The sequence below is a fragment of the Oncorhynchus gorbuscha genome, linkage group LG19 (genome assembly GCF_021184085.1).
Source record: "Oncorhynchus gorbuscha isolate QuinsamMale2020 ecotype Even-year linkage group LG19, OgorEven_v1.0, whole genome shotgun sequence".
NCBI classification, from domain to species: Eukaryota; Metazoa; Chordata; class Actinopteri; order Salmoniformes; family Salmonidae; genus Oncorhynchus; species Oncorhynchus gorbuscha.
The window spans coordinates 71,284,033-71,296,203 of NC_060191.1; the positions used below are offsets into that span (position 1 = coordinate 71,284,033).

Below are 12,171 nucleotides of genomic sequence, written 5' to 3' on the forward strand. Positions count from 1 at the left end.
GATGAAATCACTTTGACAGATTGAGACGAGGGAAGGAGAGAAGGGAAGGAGAGAAGGGAAGGGAAGGAGAGAAGGGAAGGGAAGGAGAGAAGGGGAGGAGAGAAGGGAAGGGAAGGAGAGAAGGGAAGGGAAGGAGAGAAGGAAGGGAAGGGAAGGAGAGAAGGGAAGTAGAGAAGGGAACGGAGAGAAGGGAAGGGAAGGAGAGAAGGGAAGGAGAGAAGGGAACGGAGAGAAGGGAAGGGAAGGGAAGGCGAGAAGGGAAGGAGAGAAGGGAATGAGAGAAGGGAAGGAGCGAATAGATGCGGTAGGAATGCTGGGGGAGATCCCGATGACATGTACACACACTCAGTGGCGGTGACTGGCACGATGAAAGAGTACGCCTCCCCCCTCTCGTCTGCCTTGGGTAAGGGCTGAGGGCAGAACCGTTATCTGTCCGTCAATCAAATAGGTGGGGAGAGGATACACACAAAGCACGAGGGTTCTTCAAGTATTCTTTTGGGAAATGTGACAATTCTATGTGGACCCGAATAAACCGTTTGAGCTCTTCAATGGTTCTTTACAGTTCACAAAATGGTTCTTTACAGTTCACAAAATGGTTCTTTACTTTTCACAAAATGGTTCTTTACAGTTCACAAAATGGTTCTTTGTGTCAGGATTTGGCCAGGGTTGTTCCGGTTTTTGGTCACTAGATGCCCCCATTGTGCTTTTTGACCTTTTGTTTTCCCTTGATCCCCATTATTATTTGCACCTGTGCCTTGTTTCCCTGATTGTATTTAAATCCTTTGTTTTCCTCAGTTCTTTGCTCTGTGTTTGTATGTTAGCACCCAGCCCTAGTATTCTGTGAACTCGTGTTGATCCCGGTGGACTCTCTTGTGGAATTATGTTTTTTGTTCTTGTTTATTTATTTTTGAGTATCTTTTGAGGCTTTTATGCTATACCTACCACCTTGTGGATTTACCTTTTTGTCTTGGAGGATTACCTTTGTTCTTGTGGAATTCCTTTTGAGGTTGTGGAGTTACATGTTTTCCTGAAGGACTTCACTTTTTACTTCATTAAATACACTGTCTCAAGTACTGCTGTGTCTGCCTCATCTTCTGTGTTCTGCCGACTATTCGTGGCTCAGCTGGTTAAGTGACTGTTTCTCACTCCGGAGACGCGGGTTCGTAACCGGGTCCTGACACTTTGTTCTTTTATTAATTAAAATTAAAATATAGGTGAAATGGTTTATTTTAATATTTTGGGGCGTGGTTTGCACACAGCTCTTTTTTTCTACAACCGCGAGTCAGAGTGTCATGTCAGCTGATCTAATGTGTTGTGTTATGACATCATATCATGATTATGACCAGTGATGGTGTTTTATGCAAATTAAAAAAACGGGTTGACTAAATCAATCAGTGGTTCTCAATTCTCTTCTCAAGCTGTTCAAGAGACAGTTCACTTGATCCAAATGTGTCAAAAAGGTTCTAGCTCCGCCCACAAATTCTGGACATTTACAGCATGGATTATGACATCATTATTAGTTTTACACATCTAACATGACTCTGCCGTTGTTTTGGGGGGAATTGTGTCTCTAAGTATAATAAATTATATGCTTTAGTTTACAATTGATTAAAAGTACATTGTTGTTAACTGTAATCGTGTTAGTTCCAGTGCCTTCAGAAAGTGTTCAAACCCCTTGACTTTTTCCACATTTTCTTATGTTACATCCTTAATCTAAAATGTAATCAATAGATTTTTTTCCTAATCAATCTACACACAATACATCCATAAAGACAAATTAAAAACGGGTTATGGAAATATTTCTTAATATATATATATATTTTAAACACTTTTAATGAAATATCACATTTACATATGAACTCAGACCCTTTACTCAGTACTTTTTTGAAGAACCTTTGCCAGGGTTCTTCTTGGGTATGATGCTACAAGTTTGGGAGTTTCTCCCATTTTTCTCTGCAGTTCCTCTAATGCTCTGTCAGGTTGAGTGGGGAGAGTCGCTGCACAGCTATTTTCAGGTCCCTCCAGAAATGTTTGACTGTGTTCAAGTCAGGGCTCTGGCTGGGCAACTCAAGGGCATTCAGAGACTTGTCCCGAAGCCACTCCTGCGTTGTCTTGGCTGTATGCTTAGGGTTGTTGTGCTGTTGGGAAGTGAGCATTCGCACCAGTCTGAGGTCCTGAGCAAGGTTGTCATCTCTGTACTTTGTTCCCATCGTCGTTGCCTCGATCCTGACAAGTCTCTCAGTCTCTGTCCCTGAAAAACATCCCCACAGCATGATGTTGCCACCACCATGCTTCACCGTAGGGATAGTGCAAGGTTTACTCCAGACGTGATGCTTGGCATTCAGGCCAAATAGTTCAATCTTGTCTCTCATGGTCTGAGAAACTTTAGGTGTCTTTTGGCAAACTCCAAGCGGGCCGTCATGTGCATTTTAATGAGGAGTGGCTTCCGTCTGGCCACTCTATCATAAAGGCCTAATTGGTGGAGTGGTGCAGAGATGGTTGTCTTTCTGGAAGGTTCTCCCATCTCCACAGAAAAACTCTAGAGCTCTGTCAGAATGACCATCAGCTTATTGGTCACCTCCTTGACCAAGGCCCTTCTCCCCCGATTGCTCAATTTGGCCAGGCAGCTAGCTCTGTGAAGAGTCTTGGTGGTTCCAAACTGTGTTTAACTTCTTCCATTTCAGAATAATGGAGGCCACTGTGTTCTTGGGGACCTTCAATGCTGCAGAAATGTTTTGGTACCCTTCTCCAGATCTACAATTCCTTTGACCTCATGGCTTGGTTTTTGCTCTGACATGCACTGTTTTCCCGCAGCATACCACCCTGGCCTCTCTGACCACCCTGACCTCCGTGTCCTCCCCACGCCTCCCTGACCTCCCCTGGCCTCTCCATGCCTCTCTGACCACCCTGAACTCCCCATGCCTCTCTGACCACCCTGAACTCCCCATGCCTCTCTGACCACCCTGAACTCCCCATGCCTCTCTGACCACCCTGAACTCCCCATGCCTCTCTGACCACCCTGAACTCCCCATGCCTCTCTGACCACCCTGAACTCCCCATGCCTCTCTGACCACCCTGAACTCCCCATGCCTCTCTGACCACCCTGAACTCCCCATGCCTCCCTGACCACCCTGAACTCCCCATGCCTCCCTGACCACCCTGAACTCCCCATGCCTCCCTGACCGCCTCCCCTGACCACCCTGACCTCCCCACGCCTCCCTGACCTCTCTGACCTCCCCATGCCTCCCTGACCTCCCTGACCTCCCTAACCACCCTGACCTCCCCATGCCTCCCTGACCTCCCTGACCTCCCTGACCACCCTGACCTCCCCACGCCTCCCTGACCGCCTCCCCTGACCACCCTGACCTCTCCTTGCCTCCCTGACCACCCTGATCTCCCCTGACCACCCTGACCTCCCAATGTCTCCTTGACCTCCCTGACCACCCGGACCTCCCCATGTCTCCCTGACCTCCCCTGACCACCCTGACCTCCCCATGTCTCCCTGACCTCCCCTGACCACCCTGACCACCCTGACCACCCCATGTCTCCCTGACCTCCCCTGACCACCCTGACCTCCCCTGGCCACCCTGTCCTCCCCTGACCACCCTGACCTCCCCTGGCCACCCTGTCCTCCCCTGACCACCCTGTCCTCCCCTGACCACCCTGACCTCCCCTGACCACCCTGTCCTCCCCTGACCTCCCCTGACCACCCTGTCCTCCCCTGACCACCCTGTCCTCCCCTGACCACCCCTGACCACCCCTGACCTCCCCTGACCACCCTGACCTCCCCATGTCTCCCTGACCTCCCCTGACCACCCTAACCTCCCTGACCACCCTGACCTCCCCTGACCACCCTAACCTCCCTGACCACCCTGACCTCCCCTGACCTCCCTGACCTCCCCTGGCCTCTCAGACCTCCCTCTTCTCCCCTGGCATCTCCCCCTTCCACTCAATCTCTCTTACTGACCCTTCACATAACCCAACAGAATATTTCTGGAGACAGAATAGTTCAGTAGTGCTACCACGCAGAAGATTTCCTCTCCAGTTTGATTTATGTTGACTGTGAGTTGCAACCCAATGTGACATGTGGAGTAGTGGCTCAGAACCTGTCAAGCTCATAACATAGTATGTGACATGGGGAGTAGTAGCTCAGAACCTGTTGTTAAAGCTCATAACATAGTATGTGACATGTGGAGTAGTAGCTCAGAACCTGTCGTTAAAGCTCATAACATAGTATGTGACATGGGGAGTAGTAGCTCAGAACCTGTCGTTAAAGCTCATAACATAGTATGTGACATGGGGAGTAGTAGCTCAGAACCTGTCGTTAAAGCTCATAACATAGTATGTGACATGGGGAGTAGTAGCTCAGAACCTGTCGTTAAAGCTCATAACATAGTATGTGACATGTGGAGTAGTAGCTCAGAACCTGTTGTTAAAGCTCATAACATAGTATGTGACATGGGGAGTAGTAGCTCAGAACCTGTTGTTAAAACTCATAACATCTGAGCACAGGCCACAGAGCAGTGTTCAGCTTTACCATCAACAGTTGGAGAAACTCTACCTGGGGAAAAACAATGTTGTCTAATGTTCAAGTTGTCTTGGAACTTTTGGTTATTTATTTATTACACACACACACACACACGCACACACACACACACACGCACTTGTAACAGTACTCTTCTGGCGTTGTGTACATCAGTCATCGACACGGAACTCCAATATGTAGCACCAGTCATGTAGCTTTATTCTGATAAGAACGACACAAAATTGCACGTCATGCAATGCCCGTCTCACCATCCAACTCTGCACTCACGCACTGTACAAAATATATGACCCCCCCCACCAGACACAGTAAGTTGCTAGCTAATACTGTCGGGGAATTCTCTACAACAAAATGCACAACAAATATTCTCCAAAACCGCTGCATCTTATGTGTGATGTTTGAATAACATTTACGAAGTATTTGATATAAATTGTACATTTAAATCATCACTTGAGGGTATAAAAATCACTTTTGATGTACAGTGCTTTGCAACCAACAACTTACCGCTGGTTTGGTGCTTGTTCACTGGGACGATTCTAACTGGAACATCCCCCCTCGTCAGCAACCTACGCAAACCAGCCAATAAGATGCCATGTTGAGTAGGTGAAGGCAAGACAAACTCAAACCAAAAACCCATTGGCTTAACAATAAAGTGGCAAGGGGAATCACCAATTTAACCCTGTTACACACACACACACACACACACACACACACACACACACACACACACACACACACACACACACACACACACACACACCTCTCTCTGATGGTCTGGCCAGTTAGGCACTACTGGAGACACGAGCTGCTCAAATGTTAAATATTCTCTTGTCTTCCGAGATGAATTAGATAACGTCTCCTTGGCGTGTTTACGTTGATCTGTGGATACAGTGAAACCTGACAGGCAGACAGAAGGGCAGTAGTGTAAGCACACAGACACATGCGAGCACACACAGATTGAATCAGTCACATGACCTTCTGACAGGTTATAACATGTAATAAAGCTGGAAATGTATTCACTCTCCACCCCCTCTCTCTCTCTCCACCCCCTCTCTCTCCACCTCTCTCTCTCTCTATCTCTCTCTCTCTCCAATTCCTTTCTCTCTCCACCCCCTCTCTCTCCACCCCCTCTCTCTCTCTCCACCCCCTCTCTCTCTCTCCACTACCTTTCTCTCTCCACCCCTCTATCTCCACCTCCCCCTCTCTCTCTCTCCCTCTCCACTCCCTCTCCCTCTCCACTCCCCTCTCTCTCTCTCTCTCTCTCCCTCTCCACCCCCTCTCATTCTCTCTCTCCCTCTCCACCCCATCTCTCTCTCTCCACCCCCTCTCTCTTTCTCTCCACCCCCCCTCTCTCTCTCTCTCTCCACCCCCTCTCTCTCTCTCCACCCCTCTCTCTCTCTCTCCACCCTCCCTCTGTCTGTCTCTCTCTCTCTCTCCCCCTCTCTCCACCCCCTCTCTCCCCACCCCCTCTCTCCACCCCCTCTCTCTCCACCCCCTCTCTCTCTCTCCACCCCTTCTCTCTCTCTCCACCACCTCTCACTCCACTACATTTCTCTCTACCCCCTCTCTCTCCACCCCCTCTCTCTTTCTCCACCCCCACTCTCTCCACCCCCCTCTCTCTCTCTCTCTCCCTCTCCAACCCCCTCTCTCTCTCTCTCCTCCCCTCCACCCCCCTCTCTCTCTCTCCCTCTCCACCCCCCCTCTCTCTCAACCTCCCTCTCTCCACCCCTCCTCTCTCTCCCCCCCTCTCTCTCTCCACCCCCATCTCTCTCCCACCCCCCTCTCTCCACCCCCTCTCTCCACCCCTTTCTCTCTCTCTCCACCCCCCCTCCATCCCCCCCTCTCTACCCCCCTCTCCACCCCCTTCTCTCTCTCCACCCCCTCTCTCTCTCCACCCCCACTCTCTCTTTCCACCCCCTCTCTCCACCCCCCGCCATCTCTCCACCCCCTCGACCCCCCTCTCTCTCCTCCCCTTTCTCTCTCCACCCCCTTTCTCTCTCCACCCCTGTCTCTCTCCACCCCTGTCTCTCTCTCTCTCTTGTACATAGTCAAAGCTTTCCTTAAGTTTGGTCAGTCACTGTAATCTCTGTTTAGAGACAAATAGCATTCTAGTTTGCTCAGTTTCTTAGTAAGTAAGTAATTATCTTTTTGTTTCCTCAACCCCCCTCTATCTCTCCAACCCTCCCTCTCTCTCAACCCACTCTCTCTCCACCCCATCCCTTCCCCTCTCTCTTTCCGTCTTACCCTCTCCTCACTGCTGATAAACACAGTTAAATCCCACCACAGATCTCCACGGTCACTCCATATAGACAGCCATCCAAAACAAACAACTCCATTATACAGCCATCCAAAACAAACAACACCATTAGACAGCCATCCAAAACAAACAACTCCATTAGACAGCCATCCAAAACAAACAACTCCATTAGACAGCCATCCAAAACAAACAACTCCATTAGACAGCCATCCAAAACAAACAACTCCATTAGACAGCCATCCAAAACAAACAACTCCATTAGACAGCCATCCAAAACAAACAACTCCATATAGACAGCCATCCAAAACAATAGACAGCCATCCAAAACAAACAACTCCATTAGACAGCCATCCAAAACAATAGACAGCCATCCAAAACAAACAACTCCATTAGACAGCCATCCAAACATGGCTGTCTAAAATAATACAGACCTTCTAAAATAATGGACTTTGTTGCCACAGGCGCAAGCTTGATACATCTCAGCAGGACAAATCTGGCTATGTAACAGTGACACGAGGTAAAGAACACTGTCGTTGTGCTTCTTGAAGCTAAAGTCCCTGCATTGATTTTCCAGCACTGAAAAGATTGATATTCAGGTACCGATGTGGGTACGAAGGTGAAATTGATCTGATAATGTCCGAATAAGGGCACTGGTTTTATGAATGCCCTCGGCACTCTCGCGTCTGTCAGTTGTGCCTGTGGGGCAGAGCCGTTCCCACAATCCAAAGGGCTAGAGAGGTCACTGGGTACGATGGGGGTGATTTACTGTGTGGTTAGGAGGGAGGGAGGGAGGGAGGGAGGGAGAGAGGGAGAGAGGGGAGGGCATGGACAATAAAGTACATCAGCAGGGTCACTACCTCTCTAACCTTCACACAGCCTTCTGTACAAGGTTAAACGACTGAATCTGCACTTTGCACACACACACACACACACACACACACACACACACACACACACACACACACACACACACACACACACACACACACACACACACACACACACACACACACACACACACACAGAGAGAGAGCATGTGACACGTGCTGAACATAATCACCTCTGCCCTCGTAATCTCAACTCCTCACTGTCCTATCCAATATCACTAGGCGAGAGATGTCAGGACCTTAAATAAAAGGGGGGGGGGGATTAGAGGATGTTCATCATATCTCCTCTCAAGATTAAATGGATGTCTGATGTCATGAGGAGTATGAAAGCAAAGCACGGGAGAGTAGAGATAGATGTTGATAGTATTGTTTTGTTCTTGTTCATAAACATTGATTGAAATATCTATGAAAAGGGCAGGTCATTCAATATTTTTATTCAATATTTTTATTCGACTTTTCTTACAGATCGTCATCCACTTTGATAAAGGATAATCAACGTGTGCATCCAACGCTGCACATTCAATGTGATGAAACAAACAACCTCTTCCGTGTCTTGGACAAAAGGACATTAGTGAACGTTCTCCCCTCCCCAGTCTCCTCAGTCCATGTTTGGTGTAGTATTTTTCAATGAAAAAATGTGCATGAAAATAAGTCGTCTCTCGTTGAATGACAACAAAAACATCCCTGACCTGCCATGTTAACATCCCTGACCTGCCATGTTAACATCCCTGACCTGCCATGTTAACATCCCTGACCTGCCATGTTAACATCCCTGACCTGCCCTGTTATCATCCCTGACCTGCCATGTTAACATCTCTGAGCGGCCATGTTAACATCCCTGACCTGCCATGTTAACATCCCTGAGCTGCCATGTTAACATCCCTGACCTGCCATGTTAACATCCCTGAGTGGCCATGTTAACATCCCTGACCTGCCATGTTAACATCCCTGACCTGCCATGTTAACATCCCTGAGTGGCCATGTTAACATCCCTGACCTGCCATGTTAACATCACTGACCTGCCATGTTAACATCCCTGACCTGCCATGTTAACATCCCTGAGTGGCCATGTTAACATCCCTGACCTGCCATGTTAACATCACTGACCTGCCATGTTAACATCCCTGACCTGCCATGTTAACATCCCTGAGCTGCCGTGTTAACATCCCTGAGCTGCCGTGTTAACATCCCTGAGCTGCCGTGTTAACATCCCTGACCTGCCATGTTAACATCCCTGACCTGCCATGTTAACATCCCTGACCTACATTTACATCATACATTTACATTTAAGTCATTTAGCAGACGCTCTTATCCAGAGCGACTTACAAATTGGTGCATTCACCTTATGACATCCAGTGGGACAGTCACTTAACAATAGTGCATCTAAAACTTAGGGGGGGGGGGGTGAGAGGGATTACTTATCCTGCCATGTTAACATCCCTGAGCGGCCATGTTAACATCCCTGACCTGCCATGTTAACATCCCTGAGCGGCCATGTTAACATCCCTGACCTGCCATGTTAACATCCCTGACCTGCCATGTTAACATCTCTGAGCGGCCATGTTAACATCCCTGACCTGCCATGTTAACATCTCTGAGCGGCCATGTTAACATCTCTGAGCGGCCATGTTAACATCCCTGAGCGGCCATGTTGTATGCTTCTAGAGACGGGAAAGTAAGAACAATAATCAAGGTAAATGTATATATCACTGGACAACACACACCCAGAGTACACACACACACACACACACACACACACACACACACACACACACACACACACACACACACACACACACACACACACACACACACACACACACACACACACACACACGCACGCAACGAGAACAACTCTTCTATAACGGGGGTGAACAACACCCACACCAGCTAGTTCTCATCCACTAACACCCACACCAGCTAGTTCTCATCAACTAACACCCACACCAGCTAGTTCTCATCCACTAACACCCACACCAGCTAGTTCTCATCCACTAACACCCACACCAGCTAGTTCTCATCCACTAACACCCACACCAGCTAGTTCTCATCCACTAACACCACACCAGCTAGTTCTCATCCACTAACACCCACACCAGCTAGTTCTCATCCACTAACACCCACACCAGCTAGTTCTCATCCACTAACACCCACACCAGCTAGTTCTCATCCACTAACACCCACACCAGCTAGTTCTCATCAACTAACACCCACACCAGCTAGTTCTCATCAACTAACACCCACACCAGCTAGTTCTCATCAACTAACACCCACACCAGCTAGTTCTCATCAACTAACACCCACACCAGCTAGTTCTCATCCACTAACACCCACACCAGCTAGTTCTCATCAACTAACACCCACACCAGCTAGTTCTCATCAACTAACACCCACACCAGCTTGTTGTCATCTGCAAGTTAGAGAAAACTACAGTAGCAATCAGCCAGACATCCCAATGCCACATAGCAGACAAACCTCTATAAGAACATCCAGCTGGCATCACCTGGGCATACCAATAACCATCCAGCTGGCATCACCTGGGCATACCAATAACCATCCAGCTGGCATCACCTGGGCATACCAATAACCATCCAGCTGGCATCACCTGGGCATACCAATAACCATCCAATGGCATCACCTGGGCATACCAATAACCATCCAGCTGGCATCACCTGGGCATACCAATAACCATCCAGCTGGCATCACCTGGGCATACCAATAACCATCCAGCTGGCATCACCTGGGCATACCAATAACCATCCAGCTGGCATCACCTGGGCATACCAATAACCATCCAGCTGGCATCACCTGGGCATACCAATAACCATCCAGCTGGCATCACCTGGGCATACCAATAACCATCCAGCTGGCATCACCTGGGCATACCAATAACCATCCAGCTGGCATCACCTGGGCATACCAATAACCATCCAATGGTATCACCTGGGCATACCAATAACCATCCAATGGTATCACCTGGGCATACCAATAACCATCCAATGGCATCACCTGGGCATACCAATAACCATCCAATGCCAGAGCAGAGCACGGCCAATAGGGTTTCAGGCCAAGTAGACATTACATAACTCAAACTATTGTTCGAAGCTTCATTAGAAAACACCATTTATATGGAAAAATACATAATTTGATTAAACAAATACAGAAAACAGGATTGTTATTAGAACACCTCTAATAATAATTAGATAATATATTGTTTTTTAAAGATAAAAAAAATGGACGGCATTATAATCCATCCCATAATAACGCAACAACAACAGCGACATCAACTGCTCCTGGCCACCGATGACATGGACAGTGATTAAGGCAGCCCTCCTGCACCTCTCTGATTCAGAGGGGTTAAATGCAGCAGAGACATGTCCGTTGAATGCAGTCAGTTGTGTAACTGACTAGATATCCCCCTTTCCTGTATCCATATCACATGGTTATTAAACCAATAGGTTGGACAGCATCAGCATCACATTTTAAAACACTGGTTAAACCAATAGGTTGGACAGCATCAGCATCACATTTTAAAACACTTGTTAAACCAATAGGTTGGAGAGCATCAGCATCACATTTTAAAACACTGGTTAAACCAATAGGTTGGACAGCATCAGCATCACATTTTAAAACACTGGTTAAACCAATAGGTTGGACAGCATCAGCATCACATTTTAAAACACTGGTTATTAAACCAATAGGTTGGACAGCATCAGCTCCCCTACTTCCAATACTAATGACTTACCGCAAACACACACACACATACACACACAGACAGCTGTATGCCATTTGCACAACGTTGCTCAGCGTAAACGACACACACACACACACCAGTACGTGGAGTATTACCTGTAGGCCATGTGGGTCTGGTTCATCACAGTGTCCTGTAGTGACAGAGCGTGAACACTGAGAAACTCCTCCAGTTGTTTGACCTCCAGAGGGGTGTTGGCTCTCAGTCCACCCCACAGCATAAGAGGGGTGTAGGGTCTTGCCCGGGCCTCACCGAACCCTGCTGACATTTCCTTCCTTGGCCACCTGACCCCCTGTCCCCCTGGGCCCTTGTCCGCTTGTTTGAGGCCCCCTTCTGCTTTGGGTTAGGGATGTCTGAGCAGGTGGCTTTGTACAGGTACATCTCCTTGACTCACTCACTCTCCTTCCTCTTTTTCTCTCTTTTAAGTATCTCCGTCTTCTGTCCGTCTCTCTCAGACACACCCGGAGGAGTCCCAGGTAGGCCCCTCAGCAGGCAGACCACATGGTGTGTGTGTGTTATGAATGTCTCAATTTACAAATAGATCAAAGAAATTAAAGTTGATCATCTAGTGTGTCTCTCTGTCAAGCATCCAATAGAAATACTATTCTAGTTCAATCTCCATATTTGGAAGGAAGACAAAGATCCTAAAAAAAAAAATACTACTCCAATACAACACATACTATAATACTGTCTACTAATTCACAGTTTTCAGTTACAGTGTACATACTACGGT

The 12,171-nt window shown here is 47.9% G+C and overlaps 1 protein-coding gene across 1 annotated transcript in view; it reads right to left on the reverse strand.

Moving 5' to 3' along the window:
• Window positions 1-11,616, reverse strand: part of LOC124005152 (voltage-gated potassium channel subunit beta-1) — a 168,825-nt gene extending 157,209 nt beyond the window's left edge. Inside the window, exon 1 of the mRNA XM_046314139.1 lies at window positions 11,537-11,616. Within this exon, the coding sequence (XP_046170095.1) occupies window positions 11,537-11,562 (26 nt within the window). The 5' untranslated portion in view covers window positions 11,563-11,616. The remainder of the gene's footprint in view (window positions 1-11,536) is intronic.
• Window positions 11,617-12,171: the final 555 nt, after the last annotated feature.